Raw genomic sequence first — 17,838 nt, 5'->3', positions numbered from 1 at the left:
AGAGGAGATTTCCGAGTTTCGTGGTGATTTTGAAGACAAGAGGACAGCCAGTGAAGAATTATACGTTCACGTTTGGAGATTACGGGTTTTATCGCCTTTAATCCTTCATTCTTTAGATTTTCACCATGTTTTTAGTTTTTATTACTTTGTTTGATTTAGACTTTATGATGCTAGGCTAAACTTATAAACTACCTAGGTCGCGATGAACCTTAGTTCGGTTTGATTTTATTTGGATTTCGTTTCGTTATGGATTTTATGTTCTAAGTAAACGGTTGAGTTTGATTTAATTGATGCATTTGATTGCTTGGTTTTGTTTACTTGAATTTATTGTTTCACATTGCCCTTGTTGATTGTTTCATAGGATAGGGTTTTGTTAGGTCACTTACTGTGTGTTCTTGACTAGTTTGTGATTAATATCGATTAAAATCATAGAAACAATAAAATCAAGTAAATAGATAAAAGTGAACTGTCAGCCTAAAAAGCTGTAAAGTGATAGGCTATTAATAGATCTTTGCTTGTCGGGATTTCTAGATTTAGTTATTCGTAAGGAGTCCGTCTATGTTTGATCGTCAGCTTAGTCTATTAAGTTAATTGAGTCTGCTTTGCTATCTTTTGAATTCCGCACTGTAAGGTAGGTTTTCGTCATAAAAGATACTTAGACATAAGCAATTAAATAATCGTAAGGAAGTTTAATATAAAACTGGTGAGTCTTAAAACTTGTTAGAAATCCATAGGCGTCTTCTTGAAGTTCAAGGGTCCTGTTCGGGTTTTCTGTCAAGGGTCTATTTTATGATCCCGGTTCCATAACTTGCGTTTTTCCATTTAATTAATAATCGTAACTTTGGGGATTCTGGTCTGGGTAGCTATTTCAATCATCTGAATTAATCTAAGTTTTCTGAATTGTTTATTAGTTAAAATTAATTAGGGTTTAAGTTTAATTAATTAATTAATTAGTTTAAAGTAATGATTATGTTTTATTCTTATTTTATTAATTAGGGTTTGTTTTTAATTAGTTTAATAGTTAAGTAATTTTAGTTAATTATTAGTTTTAATTAATTATTAGTATTAAATTCCCCCTCAAATATTATTAATAAATAGTCGTGTCTTGTAGTTGAGTCTAATTCGATAGTTTCGTAATTTAAAGAGTCTCGTAGGTTCGATATCCGGACTTAGTTAGCTGTACTAGAGTCGATCGGTTCACTTGCCGGTTAGTAGTTTTAGTTAAGTTTAAGGGTCTAGAGTATTACTTAGTGTCTAGATTAGTAGAATTTTAGTTATTTATTTTATAACTACTTTTAGCACATCAAGTTTTTGGCGCCGTTGCCGGGGACTCTTGGCGATTGCGTTATTAGCTTTGATTAGACTTGCTTGATATATACATGCTATTTTTTTTTAGTTGTAAGAGTCTAAGTAGTTTTTTTTAATTATTTTTTTATAGTTTGTTTTGAGTCATATGAGTTAGGTTAATATAGTTTAATTTTATTTTATTTTATTTTTTTAATTAGTATAGTTTCTTAAATATATTGTTTAGTTTCTTAAATATATTGTTTATTATTAGTATTTGGTGCTCGTAATCCTTTTTTGTTTAAGTTTATCTTTGCAGTGATTGTCATGGATTGTTACTACGGGACCCGAGTTGAAGAAAATACTCATAAAGATTAAAGAGGTTTAAACCTAGATAAAAACAGCTATCAGCCTAAATTCTGCGTTGTGTATGATAGGATGGGGAATATTATCGGTTGTAAAGACTCATCTGGTGCAATGATGGATCACATACCACATCCAGAAGAGATATTATACGATATTTTACGTGTCATCCATAGCAGTAATCCAAAAGCACCACTTTCAAATATCATGGATGATTTCTGGTCAGGTTTAAAGTATCAAATACAATTTAATGAGCCGACAATTGAGTTTGAGGATGTTGGGTTGCAGGATAAGATAGAGGATGACATGAATTTGGGAGATTCGCTTGAGTTGATGTTTGGTGTTGAGGAAAAGGTTAAGAATAAGTTGTGTGAGGAGGATGAGTTTTTGGAGTTGGAGTTAGAAGGTTTGCCTGAGTATTATGAAATAGGTGAGTTCGATTCAGAGCGTGGCTTAGCATTTTTTGAAGCCCTACTAGAAGATATTGAAGTGGTGGTAGAAGAAGAACACCACAGCTGGCCCATGGCAGTTATAATAAATGTCTCCCCAAAATCAAAACCACGGGAGAAGGCGAAGAAAAGAGTATCTCCGAATCGGAACTATTTTCAAGTCAGGGGATGGTCTACAGGACAGAAGAAGCCATTGAAGTTCAAGAACGACCAGTCTTCTCGATACATGCCATGCATTCTACTCTTGCCAGGTAAGTTTAAATATAGGTGGTCTGACCCGTTATTGATTTTTAATTCTAATTTAATTTTTTGCAGTTCCGCCATTGATATATTACTGTTTGATAAATTCCGGGTGGAACTAAACGGGTTGGACAGGGTCCAGATCAAGGAGAAACCTCCTGATTAAGTTCAAGTGTAGGGAGGTTTCGCAGAGTTTGTATAATTAATCGAGTCACTAACGTAGTTTTTTGTAGTTCTTTTTTGTTTTTTGTGTTTTTAAGTTTTGCTAGGTTTGAAGAAAGTTTGAGCTAGAGACGATCCCCGGGTTGAGTATAAATGAAAAAAACAAGTGTGGTGATGATGGCAGTGGAGCCGTATACTTTATATTTATTTATTTGCTCCTGATTATTCATGTCTTATATATTGGTTGGGTTGGTGAAATTCTTTGAATGCATAATATCTATATAATGTGTTCGTGCACCACCTTGTAATCGAGTCCTTGTATTCGAGTTTAAATTTAAGCGAGTCATACATGTGCACGAGTTATTGTATGCAAGTATGGCCTTAGCAATGTGTATGTGAACACATTGTAATTGAGTCACTGTGGTAATTGGCTTAACCTTGTAATCTAGTCCCACATGTGTGCGAGTTCCATATGTAAGCGAATATATGTATAGATGTATATTGTGTTCGAAATGTGCGCATGCACCAGGTTTTACAATGTATGCGACCCTCACTAATGTACATAGAAATATACATCTTTTCGGCATCAAATAATCTCTAAAAACTGCAATTTCTATCTAATAACATAGCAAAAAAGGCTACTTATCATAATAAAACATAATTTCAGGTAAAACCAAACCCCAAACGAAGAAACAAGCAAAAAGACGAAGAAAAACAGAAGAAAAACACAAGAAAACAAAGAAACACGCCCCCATGTCTCAAGAAACACGCCCCCATGCTTCTGACACAAGAAAAGACAAAATCTGAGAACAAAAGCACGGGGCCGTGCTCAGCATGCACGTGGCCGTGGACAAGAATGCAGAAAAGACAAAGAAGAATTGAGCACATGTCACTAAAAACCACGGGGCCGTGCCTGCTAACCACGGGGCCGTTGCCACCTCACACAAAAGACAAAACAAATCTTGCATATGTCATAAAAATGCACGGGGGCGTGCTCATCAAGCACGGGGCCGTGCCTCACCATCCAGATTGCTTATAAATAGTGGCTCATGTTGCATTCATTTGGTGTGCATTGAAAAGAATTCTCTCCGGTTTTCACTTATAAAAACACACACTAACACTCACCTTGAAGATCTAGTGAAGAGTTTGAAGGTTTGGAGGTCATCACCACTAATCATCATCATCAACCATCATCACCATCATTAAGAAGAAGGATTCATCTATATTTGGTTAGATTGTTCCAAGTTTAATCATGTATTTGTTATTATCAATCATCTTAATGCTTATCATCATGCTCATTATGAGCTAAACTCCTTTTATCATCTAAAATCTATGAAGAAGCTTTGTTTTACTTGATAATTAATCAAGACATGTGATGTAGTCTAGTAAAGTACATGGTTATATTACAATTATCTTTTGATGAGAAATGTTTCACCATCTTAAATCACTAATTCAAAGTTGGTGGTTGTCAATCTCATTGGCAATCGTTCATGTTCTTGAAAGATAGAAATACTTTGATACATTATCGAAACATGGATCCTTATATTGTACTTAGAAATGATGAGATATAAGTTATGGTGTATTTTTCTAAACCTTGGTAATCCGAAAATGGCTCTACTTAGGATATCAAATTAGCTAAAGAAACCATATGTTAACGGAATGTGTAATTATAACCTACTTAAATCAACCAAGGGGAGGTTGTATGATGAACTACAACCACCCGAAGTTGTTAGAATTGGTATTCGAGAAATTGAAGTCAATCATAATCTTTCTACTTTACGAAACTACTTGCCAAATTAAATTGGCATCATTGAGATGGTATGACATTAGGAAAGGGTGGACTTTAAAATGCGCATATCATCTCCTTAGTGCCAAAGATGCTCACTTAAGGTTTAAGGAGCTATCTATCATATATTGCTACTGCAAGTTTATCACATGTCTATATATTAATTATCAATGCTAAAATGGAGTGGATTCTTGATCTTAGATGGTAACCTTCGCATAATTGAACAACTCGTTTAGAATTTCTTATCTTGGTCACCTATATATTATATATAAGTATTTACATTTTATAAAAAAGTTCAAAAATTAACCCCAAAATGACTAAAACCTTCGATTGAAGTAAAACAACGATTTATTATTAGAAACATTTGTGTCCACGGATCGATACTTGGTTCTTATCAATACTATTCTACATATACGATAGGTACACTTGCCTATTTTATGTGTGTTTAGTCTTTATAGAAATCATTTTTATAAATTTAAAACACGATCTTGTGCAAAAGCTAAATATCCAATCTATCATATTTAAGACGCACGCACACGCACATCACTCACTAACCCATTGTGTTCGAGTTCCTTGTAAGCGAGTCTTATAATGTAATCGGTTATAGCGGTGTGGTCGAGTTCCAATTGTATTCGAATGGTAGTGTAAACGATCTCAGTGTAATCGATTCGTTGTAATCGAGTAGGGTGTAATCGAACACTCTTGCACCCAGCTATGGTTGTATGCGATTATTATTGTAATCGATGCTCATTGTAAGCGACATAGGGTGATCAGGCTTACTGTAATCGACTTGGTATTGTATGCGAGTCTTAGTTGTGCTCGAGGAGCTTCCATGTAAGTGGTCTTAACATGTAAGCAACTATAACATCAAGTTATCGAGCCTCCTATATCGTAGACGCATACATAAAGTGATCGACTCAAATATAATCGGGTTCTCCTTAAGGTAAGTGGGTTTTAATGTAATCGACGGGCTGTTGGGTTGAGGCCACGGCTTGGCTTCTTGACCCCGTCATCATCAAATCCCGCAACCAGAACACCTCATTAAGGCCTGGTATTAACTCGTATGTCTCTCCTTAACCGTTCTTGGCTTAAACTTGGCCTGGAAGGTCATAAAGTTTGAACCTTTAGGCTTTAAACGTTCAACTAGATCAAGGGTTTCTTTTAAACGAGCAGTTCATTTTTCGGGTTCATTACATTCTTTTTAACATCAAGTTTACAACTTTATATATCGTTTAGACTCGATCTATTATAGTTTCAAGTTTCAAGGCCAACCGTTAATGAAAATGAAATATTTAAGATCAAGAACATACCTTTTACGTGTTCGTTTGGTCTTTTTTGGCTTGGTTATAAACTTTAAAACCTTGGATCTATCTCGTATATGGAAGATCTATTAATAATCACGTTCGCTCGATCTCGTTCTTCCCTTTCCTCTCCGGCCGAAATTAATAAAGAGGTGTGTGTGTGTTTTTGAATGTGTGTAGAGATTATGGAAAGATGGAATGATGATTTAGGGTTTTAGGGTGACTTAAGGATATATTTATACTCCTTAAAGCCCATGGACCTAAGGCCCATCACCCTTTAATCCCTTTTAATTATCCAAGTCCATCCACTTTGTGTTTATTTATTCTAATTGATTATTTACGCCCAATAACTAAGCGCGACTTTCTTTTATTAAATATGAAAATTTTAGGATGTTACAAAATACAAATGAATTTTATCGTGAGAAGTGCACAACTAATTAACATAATTATATTATTAACACTAGAATCGTTATTATTACTTTATAACTTTTGATATAAAGTAATTATTATTACATTATTTTTGTATAACATAGTTACTATAGTTCAAAACTGTAATTACACTAGTTATTTACATGTTTAGTAGTTTATTTTATTTGTACCGGATCTTACTCAAAACATTATTGAAGAAACACGGATCTAATCTCTTAAGAGTTAGATTAATGAATCTACAGGATATGGGTCGGGTAACAGACTACTTGATGGCATGAGCTTATCTTCACAAGTCAAGTGACGGAAACCTGCAAAACAACCACCATGAGCTCGTTACGGGAAGCCGGAAGGACAAGAGGGAGGGTCTTCCCGTAACCACCTTTCGGCGTGAGAATAAGTACTGATCTTAAGGAGAGAAAAGTACTAAATATTTAAAGTGAAAGTGAAGTGTGAAATGAATACCTTATGGAGATGACGAAGGTATTTATAGCCGAAGGGTTAGGGAATATTATTGGTCTAGTTGTCCCTTTCCAGAAGATGTTTTCGTAACAACCTGGACAAGTGTCTGCATATGCTAGGACGGGCTAATCAGCCATGTGCACGGTTATAACAATCTTGCCAGCCGTCCTTTTCTAATTGGATGTTGCATCACGTGCTTCTCAAGGAAAGATCCTTGTGAATCTTCTAGATGTAAGTTAGTTAGTTACATCTGTCCCTCTGACGTCACCCTCTAGTCTCCTACGCGCATGAGGATAATACCCTGTGGATGAGATTTGAAGGAATTCCGTCCTGAAAGACAACTTTTGAACCAAACTTATTATTATTCTTCTTTTAATATTTAATTATTAAAATTAATATTACAAATGTTTGGTTTTTTTTATAAATGTTATATAAAGTTTTATAAGAGTTTGAATATACCGTTAAGACGTCCTTATTTCTATCTGCACGCCAACATAAATTTTACTCGTAATTAATTCGAGTCAAATTTATATTAAACGTTTCACACATAAACCTGACCTAACTCTCACATATTCATATTTCTCTTTTTCACATTCATGTGGCCTACAATGTTTATCCACAAATCCAACTTTAAAAAATTAAACACCAAAATAATAATAACAATAAATAAACAAAGAAACAAATAAAAGCAAGCATTGAGAAAGCTATAACCATAACCTCTGTCTAAGGTTCCAGTTTCACTCCTCATCCATAACCAACCCAACGGCAATGTTCCACCATCTCCTACGCCGCCGCCTGACAACCACCACTACATCGATTATCATTATTATTACTATTACTACGACAATCATCGGCATTTCTATTTAAAACTAACAACACAAACCATTCTTTTGTTTCTGACCTCTTATTATTATTATTATTATTATTATTATTATTATTATTATTCAAACATCATGTCTCTCGCGTGTCAGCAAATGTCAGCTTTCAAAAGCTCAAATTCGTGGCTAAATGACTCTGCTTTCCGATCCGTACGCCCAAATTCGACCAATACTAGGTAGTGTTGATGCATGTTATGAACTTATAATGGGTTTGATGTTCTTTTGATTGTTTTCTGTTGGGATTTGATTATTATGTTTGATAGATTTGAGTAGAGTGTAAACGAGCCCGGCTTCGTTTCGAGCTCTTTTTCTAAAGCTTGAGCTTGGGCTGTTTATTGTATATTAATAATAATTTGTGTACATGTTTAGGGGTGTGCATGGTTCGGTTGGGCAAAAACTTAAAACCATTTGGTTTCGGTTTTTTCAGTTTTTCCAATTGAGCTTTAAATTTTGGGGGAAAAAGAAAATGACTGTCCAAGATAATGAATTTGGGTCTGAATTATTTTGTTACTTAAAGGGTAATTGATTATTATAACTTTTGGCCAAAATGTTTTGAGTTACATATTTATTAAGTTCTTTTATATATTATAAATTTCTTAAAAAAAATGTATGCATTTGATTCGGTTCGATTTTTATTTTACTCAAAATCAAAACTTAACTGTAAGTTCGGTTTTCACAAAAACATAAAACCAAACCGTTGGTTTTTGACTTTTTGTCTTTTCGGTTTTATGCACACCCCTACATTTTTATTGTTTTCATACATTTTGGGAAAAAAAAACCTTACACGAGTCTAAACTCAGCTCGTGCTCGTGTGTAGAGTACCTTAAACAATTAAACAAGCCATAGCTCGGCTCGATCTTGGTTGTGCAGTGTGAAATTAATACATAGAATTCCAAAAGGCTTAGAAAACTGAAAATACGCTAGGCTCGAAGAGCCTAAATGATCTTTTCATACAAGGCTCAAGCTCGGGCTCAATAAATATACGAGCCTTATTTAATGTTTGGGCTTGATAAGGCTCGGCTTGTTTCGAGCTTTTTATACATCCAATTTTGAGTAGCTCGCTAGCGTTTTGACTCGTTTGCACCCCTATATTTGATAATATGTTATTAGAAACCTTCTGCTATAAATTCAGTTGATGTAGTGAATAATAATGACTTGTTTGATGGTTGAATTTTGTCTGTTAAACAGGGCTTCAAGATGGATAACCCCAAAGGCAGCTGTGATCCCCAATTTTCATCTACCGATGCGCAGTTTTGAAGTCAAAAATAGGTATCAATGTGTTTAAAATTAGTGTTTCAATCTCTTTTTGGTTTTGATATTGTAATGTGACATTCTTTTGTTATGTTATCAGGACCTCTACATATGAGATTAAGTCATTGAGATTAATAACTGCTATTAAAACTCCATACTTACCAGATGGGAGATTTGATCTAGAGGCTTATGATGCCTTGGTGCATATGCAGATTGAACAAGGCGTTGAAGGTGTCATTGTTGGCGGCACCACCGGTGAAGGCCATTTAATGAGTTGGGATGAACATATAATGCTTATTGGTCACACCATTAACTGCTTTGGCACATCGATTAAGGTCGAAACACCGTTTCCTTGCGTTTGTATTTTTACTGCTTTTGGGAAATTCGACCCGTTCACTTAAATTTTGGGCCTGTGAATGAACCGAACATTCAGTGAACTATTTGGTAAGAAGCTTGGTTTAAAAAAGCGTTAGGCGAGGCGAGGCGTTTTGGTTCAAAAATCCGAAGCGCTAGGCGCGAAGCGAGAGCCTCACGTATGTGAGGTTCTCAATTTAAAAATTACTAAAATTAATTATGCATGACATATTTTACTTGAAAAGATAAAACATATTTGTAAAACTAAACATGAATACTTAATACGTAGGTTAAGCATTATAAAAACATATTTAAAAGTTGCAAAACACTTAAATTCTTAGAGTAAAAGGTATAGTAAAAAGTAATAATGAAGAAAAATACCTCTTGAGTCATAAACATATGTGTAATAATTAGGTGAGTTTGAACTGATTTAAAAGATGGTAGTGATAACTTAGGAGAAGATAAACTTGAAACATCTAGAAGGTTGATATTTGGAGAAGATAAACTTTGAATATGAAAATAAAGAGTGGTTTGAATTAAATATAGAGTGATAAATATATATAATACGGTTGGGTAATGTTTTATAGATGAGCCCCAATGCTATTATTTTAAGCAGATGGGCCCAAACAGCTACATTTTCAATCTAATTTAGACTGAATCACATGAGGCGCTGCCTCAAACGCCTCACGCCTCACCAGCTAATGCGCCGCCTCAGGGTGCCTCATGTATTTTAGCGCCTTACGTAAAATAAGGCGTTTTCAAAAACGCCTCACGCCTCAATGAACGAACACTAACAACAATGCCTGATCGTTTAATGAAACGAATGTGAACGTATGCCTCGTTTGTTGGTTTATGTTCGTGAACATTTGTCCGTTTATGTTCATTGGGTTACGCTCATTTATGTTCACTTATTTACATTTTTTAAGTTCGTTGTCTATGTTCGTTTTTATATTTTCTAGTTTTTCATGTTCATTACAGTTTATGCTAGTTTGTGTAAGTAAAACATCACCAGTACATTTTAGTCTAGTTTTATTAACTTTTTAGACGCAACAGATTAATGTTCACATTTGCTTTTAAGTGGTTTTCACTTAGTATACGGTCTTTTATCTATCTATAGTTTTGTTTGTTTGTTTATACTGCTAACCAACAAACAAACATGAGCACAACAATTTTCAAAACAAGTGAACATGAACATGGTCTGTTCGTGTTTGCTCGGTTTGTTTGTTTACAAGCCTAGCTGTGTTAAATGGGTCAATTTGGGCTACATGAGATTGTTTTTGAGTTTTGAACCGTTACCCAACCCGTTCATTTTAACATTTCAGGTCATAGGAAACACAGGAAGTAACTCAACCCGAGAAGCAATCCACGCAACCGAACAAGGCTTTGCAGTCGGAATGCACGCTGCACTTCACATCAACCCGTACTATGGGAAAACGTCTAGAGACGGCATGATCTCTCATTTCAAATGTGTCCTCCCAATGGGGCCCACAATCATCTACAACGTGCCATCTCGAACAGGTCAAGATATCCCGCCAAGTGTCATCCAATCACTTGCCGAAAACACCACCAACTTAGCCGGCGTCAAAGAATGCGTCGGACACGAGAGAATCGAACATTACACCAAAAACAACATAACCATTTGGAGCGGGAACGACGACGAGTGTCACGATTCGAGGTGGGACCACGGGGCTACAGGAGTGATATCGGTTGCTAGCAATTTGATTCCCGGGTTGATGCGGGAACTCTTGTATGAAGGTAAGAATCCGTCTCTTAACGCAAAACTTCAACCTTTGATAAAATGGTTGTTTTGTGAGCCCAACCCTATCGGGCTGAACACGGCCCTGGCTCAACTCGGGGTTGTGAGGCCCGTGTTTCGGCTACCATATGAGCCACTTCCGATGGCGAAGAGGGTGGAGTTTGTTAATTTGGTTAACGAGATCGGGCGCGAGCATTTCATAGGGGATAAAGATGTTGAGGTTCTTGATAATGATGATTTTCTCTTGTTGGAAAGATATTAATGATTAGCTTTAAGTTGATTTAGTTTAATAATAATGGAGAATAAATAAACTTTGTTTTTGTAAGATTTGCCTGTTATGCTACCCATTTTGGGGTTTAAGACAAGTTTTTGTTTTATCTTCAAGTTATTGCATCTTTTAGTACTTGTTTACTTGTCATTGTTTTTGTGAGACAAATCACCAAAAAGTAGCAATTTTTTTAGCAAGTTAAAAATCCTACATGAAACAAAGTTGTGTTAAGGGATGTGTTATTCATACGTATAGACAGGGTGTGTGTTAGGAGGGTGTGTGAATAATCAAAAATGGTGTATGAATAACCATTGCCTTGTGTTAATCAATAATATTTTGTGGGCCTCTTTTATAACGTTATCAAGTTCCTTAAAAATTACTTGAAAGTGGTCCTAAAATTTTTAAAATATGAAATCACAACGGAATACAATGTTAATTTACATAGACGGTGGGGGTACAAGTCAGTCATGGTTCAAAAGTCAGTATAGTCGTTTATAACTAGTTTATTAACCGTAACGTATCGCAAAATCAAGATAGTGAATCCTCGTAATAATCATTCACTGTGTCAACGTGATGGATCCTCGTAACAATATGCCAGGATAATTGCTTAAATTCTCAAGAATAAAACAAGTCACAAATCACGAGAATGATGTACAAATCACAACCAAGTGCTAGAAGTGAAAGTGAAAGATGTTGTACAAGTCATTCTTTTTGCTCTTGATCTCTTTTTCAATTGGGATGGTGGGTGGAATCAAGAGAGACAAGCTTTAGATATGTATGTGTATTAATTAGAGAAATCATTGTTGCACAAGATTTGCTTTTATAAACCAAAACTCAACAACACAAGGAAGGTTGGTCGTTCCAAGCGACTGTGAACGCCAGTCTCCATCACCATATTTTTTGTGTTTGCACGTCACGTTAAGAAATCATACTTGCTTTGTTTCATTTTTTTTGTATTAACAAAAGATGACTATGCTTTCCCTTTTTATTTTGTCTTAATCCTTATTTTACTTAATTCTGTGTCAAAGTAGTAAGTCATAAAGTCCTTTCCAGTATTTTGTGGATTTTAAAAACAATTTTTTAAACTATTTTGATTAATTTTCTAGTTTGTATTTACTAATGTGATTTTTATAGGACGGTGTAGATGGAAAGCAGCCACATGTATATTCTGCGATAAAAGAATCCCAACTAAACTAAAGGGAAAATTTTATAGGGTTGCAGTTAGACCTGCAATGCTATATGAAACAGATTGTTGGGCTATCAAGAAGACACAAGTGCGGAAGATGGAGGTAACAGAGATGAGAATGTTGCGTTGGATGTGTGGGCACACAAGGTTAGACCGAGTAAGAAACGTTATGTTTCGGGAGAGATTAGGGGTAACTAACATATTAGACAAGATAGGAGAGTGAAGTTGAGATGGTATGGACATGTGAAGAGAAGACAGACGACGAATCCTGTTAGATCCGTTAAAAACATTATTATAGATAATAGAGGAGAGGAGGGGTAGAGGATGACCTAAATTGACTTGGGATGAGAGGATTATGCATGATTTGATAGACCTAAAGCTCTCTGAGAACATGGTTGAGGATAGGAAGTCTTGAAGACGTAGAATTAAAGTTAAAGATTTTTAGAGAGAAAAGAATACCTTAGTGGCTTCTATTTACCTTATTTTTTGGCACCACACAATTATGGTATATATATATATATATATTAATGTATTAGTATTATTATTTTTACTACGTGCTATTATTAATAATATTAATGTTGAACTTTGATTTCCTCTTATATTTCATCATACATATGTTTTTTTAGAGCTGAGGGTCTCTCTGAAAGTCATCTCTCTATCTTATTGGATAGAGGTATAGTGTGCCTACATCCCACCCTCCTCAGACCATACTTATAGTTTTACTATTGACGGACACCGAGTATATTTGATTGATATTTGATTTTTATAGGATTTACTTTTGAGTTTAAAAGAAAAAAATCATTTAACTTGTAAATATTTGTTAAAGTGTGTTATGTTAATATTTAATTTCTCTTTATTCGGAACATGTACATCTTGTAATTTTCTTGTTTAATTTCTTGGATTTCTTGTAACACTTTGCATTATATAACTTAAGATGATTAACCAATTGTTTTAGGAACATGTATATGACATATAATTACCATTGATGAACGGCTAATATTTCAAGTGAGATTTTGTTGGTCATTATAAAACCCAAGAGATTTAATTAAAATTAAAACATTGAATTCCAAACAAATATATGTGTATTGAATACTCATACACACGAATAAAACATGAGCACGAGCCTTATCACATGTGTATTAAATTTTACCACATGCGTTGCCCATAATACATACACAAATAAAACATGAACAAAACAATCCTCTGTCGCAGATGTACTAAATTTTACCAAATGTATGCATGTTTTGTTAATATGTCAATAAAATGTTACACACTGAGTCATACTTTGTGTGTTACATAAATTTTGCTGCATGGATTGAATAAAATCATGCAAACAAGAAAAATTATATGCTTGACTATAGATTTGCCTATCTCATGATAATAACTGTAGTTATTCGCCATATGACTATAAATATGTAAAGCATTCGAATTCAAGAATATAACTACTTGATCGACTTTTTCTAGCAATAGCCGAAGCAAAAACCTAGTAACGCTAAAAACCATGTTCTTTTTTTACTTTTCCACATTAAAAGTCACGAGATACAAGATACTGATTACAGTCGCCAAGAAAACATTATTTCCTTCTCACCTATGCTGTATAAAACCACCTACATGTATGCTATTTTGTAACCTGGATCTAATCTTCAACATTTAGATTGGTCTACTTGGCTTAGTTTCTCTTCTTTGTAAATCTTGTTTGTACAAAGGCGTAAAAAATATAAAAATTCATTTGGCTCCTTAACATCTTATAACAGTAGCCGTCGAAGCTAAATTTCATTGCATCACCGATTTGATGATAGTTATTACCTTTCTAGTCTCTCAGTGAATCGGTGCTAATAATTATAACTAATAAACATGATTTTGCAGATAGTTTAATGAATTTAATAGCTTGATTCTCTATTTCTCTCATACTTCACTGCAAGAATCACTTTAGTTATGTATATGCTAGTTGGTAAGTATATCTTTTAGCAACAAAGATAGCAAGTATAGTATAACTATATATGCTAATATATGTGCATAAAAATGTATTGGTCTTAATTCTTAAACGGAGACACATTACCACCACACTATGTCCTTGGAGACTGATGCATCCTCAACCCGGACTGTTTTCTACCAACCTATCTTTGACCCAGCCCTTTCATGTTAATTCCTAGAACTAACAACCAATTATAATCCGAATCTCTTGTTTTGTTCCAAAAATAGTATTTTATGCATTGTACACAATCGATTTAGCAAAGCGAGCATGCCATACTTGTGACTTTAAACGCTGCGACCTTAAAAACCTGGTGCAGCTATACAAATGTGAAGGCCAATGATTTCTAGACCTACTATTAAGCCAACCAAAGCCAAAATTATGAAATTCGAACAAATTAAATATAAACATGAGGTCAAATGGGCCTCTAGACAAAACTAGAGTACAAAACAACTTTATAAACTGTCACTATATTCTATCTAACCTATAACCAAAATAAATTTAAATTTGCACGATTAAAAACTCACGTATCAAGACTTGCAACTGGTCTCGGCCTGCGTCTTCGTCTACTTCTCAAGAACGGGTCGACCCAGTTTGTATCCTCCTTAACTGCTTTTTCCCATCTTTGTTTGAACGTTTTGAGCTCCATGGTTGATTGCCTCCGGATCTGCATCAGCCAACACATAATCAATAACAATTTATAAAAGCTGAGAAAAGTCTACATTTATGTACAAGAATATCAGGTTTTGTTACCTCGGCTCGCGTATCAACTGTGTGTTTCTGAAAGAAGAAAAAAACAAAAGCATTAATGGCATGAAACCGCTATGGAATTAATAAAGATAAAAAAAATGATACCTTTGTCAAATCTAAATTGTTCCGGGTCTGAAAAAAAAAAAGAGTCATAATGTAAGTTCTTGTCGGACAGGATAAAAATGTCTGCCTATGTGTTGGTGACAGATTCGACACGTTTACTTTGACAAAATGGGTCAATCCTAAGTGTCTTAAAGGGGGGCGAGTCAAACGGGTTGAAAGTTGTCATAAGTCAATTTTAATGCATACCACCTCATAAATCGCTTTTATTCAAAAAGTGTTTGCTAGCCCATTTAAACCCGTACCCATTTTGACCGGGCTTATCTTAGTATATCATGTTTAGAGGGAAACCTTTTTAGCAGAGGGTCCACCTAATGATTGGATTCCTTGATGAACAACATATTCACTGTCCACAATTCCCACCTTCTTGGTCCGGTCTCCCTAAACAATGCAACATTTTATCATCATTTTCACATATTATCGTCATTTTCAAATTAACTGGAAGTTCATAGTTCAAACTAACCTGTGCACAATACCCAAGTTTTATATCCATTCCCCATCCATGAACAAGGTCATTCTGGTAATTAAACATAATGAATTCCGTAAGGCTTACGAGCCATACAACAGATATGATGCAATAATAAATGTAATATAATAAATAATTACATAATCAATATTATTTACCTGAATAAGATGCCAGGCACAATTCCATGCAGCCCTAGAGAAAACTGGCGCCATTCCTTCCACAAATCTGCATTCCAAATAACAACATATAACATATATAGTAAAATACTATATTTCATAGCTTTTGTACATATGGAAACTTACCCGGCACACGGGGGGCCGTCACTGGCATCTGAACATTTTACACTGCCTCTGCTATCATACACTCTTCTGTTTGTTAAAAAAAAATTCAAAAGGCATTACTCGTTAGCAATCAAAAACATGATAATCTTGATAATATAAAGTAGAAGGAACCAAATTGTTCACCTATGAAACTTGTTTGTTCTTTTTCGTACGGTGATCCTATGATGTATACCAGTTGAATTTGGATCTAAAGCGGGCTGTGATATTTCCAACCCTTCTGTTTTAACAATATCCAAGTATCTGCGCATAACATGCCATAACAATATATCAATTAAATAAAACCGATTACTTTAATATATGTCTACGATCTCTACCTTTTAGGATTGAAGTGCTGCACTCCCAGGTCTTCATCCCATAGAAATATATAATCATAAATAGATACAGCAGCTGGATGCAGAAACCGCTTTGCAAACCACCTAAAATGAAGTTAAAACTCTAATGAACAATCAATCTAAAAGAGAAAAATATAAATAGGTTTTTATAAAAGGTTGTGAATTCACCACTTTGTTTGGTTCTGAGCTACAACATGTATGGCTTTGTTGCTCCACTCAAGATCTTGCCAGCCGTCCAATTTCCCATCGTAATGGAACAAAATAATCGTAAAATTTTGTTGAAGAAACTGAAATTGGTAATTACGTTAGGCTTCTATTATTCACAAAATCAGAAATTTCAAACATCTTATAAATTTCAGAAAAATGATTATTGTACCTTTTGAACAATAGTATTAACATTACGCTTCTGTTTCAGTCCCACTGGCATTGCCAACAAGTTATGCGGGGTGGAAATATTAGCCTGAGATCATGTAAAGAGAACTAAATGATTACACACGAATAAACAAATATATAATACAAACTTAGAGCAGGAAGGATTGAGTCTAACCGCTAACTTTGAACTACTTGTTGACCATAAAGGTTTTAATTCCAAGTCAGATTTAGCTTCAATAATACCACGCGGTAAACCCTTTAAGGTTGTGGAAACCGACACAGGTTCCTGGAAACCAGCATCAAAAAAACCATTATGAGCATGCAATAATATGGTCTCTCAAAAGAATACTAACCAAGAAAAAGATAATAATAATTAAAAGGAAAGTCAAGGTCATATTTTTAACAAATTTTAGTGGTTTTGAAGCTGCACCTTTGATGTGTAGAACCAATATAATTTAGAGTCCAGCTGATGACACAAACAAGAAAAAGATAATCATTAGTAAACTCATAAGGAATAGAGGATTGGAAGTCTAAAAAGCATCTTAAATTATCAAACTAATCTGGAACCAGACCATAGATCATATTCATGCAAAATGCATGAATCCCCAAACCAACAATTTAAATGCATTAAATAAAAGTCATACCTCTGTCTGCAAATACTGATAATTGGTTGTTCTATATACAATGAATAACATTATTGTACAAACGAATCCCAACAACGGTTTCATGGTGTATCTGCAACCTCCCTGCATGCATACATACATAAAACCTCTGCATGCTTAGCATCCATTTATTAATCTACACTAATGCAGATTCACAGTATAACTGCATAAGCTTACCCAATCACAATGGCTTTGTCTTTTCCGCAATATATTCTTCCATTCTTTGGACTCCCTCATAGACATATGCTGCTTCTATATGTTCTCATACCAAACTGCAGCCACTAACTTAAACCGAATTTCAATAAAACATTTGAAAACATCAACAAAAAAAATGCTAAAATAACCATTCAAGATTATGCAAATTCATAGAGAAAATATTAATAATAATAATAGCAGTACCAATTAAACTTGATCTGATTATTTGATGTTGATTTTGACCATCCATCAAAGGTCAAACATAGAGACAAACCTATATAGTTAATTAATTAATTAATTAATAATCTAAGGGACAACAATAGTAGCCTGTAACTAATAAACAGAGTCTTCAACAATTGGATGAATTTTTGTGCAAATAATAACTTAAACGTTACTCAATGTTTGAAGTTCTCAAGATGCAATTTGTCTGCATGTGACACTGACTGGGGGAAAGAAGAAGAA

General features: G+C 34.5%; 2 protein-coding genes across 2 annotated transcripts; one reads left to right on the top strand and one right to left on the bottom strand.

Moving 5' to 3' along the window:
• Positions 1-7,408: 7,408 nt before the first annotated feature.
• Positions 7,409-11,062, top strand: LOC143530765 (4-hydroxy-tetrahydrodipicolinate synthase, chloroplastic-like). Its single transcript, XM_077026212.1, has 4 exons — positions 7,409-7,527; positions 8,540-8,620; positions 8,703-8,937; positions 10,279-11,062. Exons 1-4 carry the CDS (start codon positions 7,427-7,429, stop codon positions 10,972-10,974), a joined length of 1,113 nt encoding a protein of 370 aa, XP_076882327.1. The 5' UTR covers positions 7,409-7,426; the 3' UTR covers positions 10,975-11,062.
• Positions 11,063-14,554: 3,492 nt separating this feature from the next.
• Positions 14,555-17,832, bottom strand: LOC143530764 (uncharacterized). Its single transcript, XM_077026211.1, has 16 exons — positions 17,581-17,832; positions 17,359-17,453; positions 17,164-17,265; positions 16,950-16,985; positions 16,695-16,805; positions 16,524-16,607; positions 16,316-16,434; positions 16,130-16,231; positions 15,939-16,055; positions 15,777-15,842; positions 15,633-15,699; positions 15,472-15,525; positions 15,300-15,389; positions 14,994-15,020; positions 14,892-14,918; positions 14,555-14,805 (listed from the first exon to the last, which is right to left on the bottom strand). Exons 2-16 carry the CDS (start codon positions 17,422-17,424, stop codon positions 14,662-14,664), a joined length of 1,212 nt encoding a protein of 403 aa, XP_076882326.1. The 5' UTR covers positions 17,425-17,453; positions 17,581-17,832; the 3' UTR covers positions 14,555-14,661.
• Between the last annotated feature and the right edge of the window lie 6 nt (positions 17,833-17,838).

Source organism: Bidens hawaiensis, unplaced genomic scaffold (assembly GCF_021521415.1).
Source record: "Bidens hawaiensis isolate Kalapana, Puna unplaced genomic scaffold, B.hawaiensis_p1.1 tig00009022_1, whole genome shotgun sequence".
NCBI classification, from domain to species: Eukaryota; Viridiplantae; Streptophyta; class Magnoliopsida; order Asterales; family Asteraceae; genus Bidens; species Bidens hawaiensis.
This window is presented reverse-complemented; position numbering and strand designations above follow the sequence as displayed.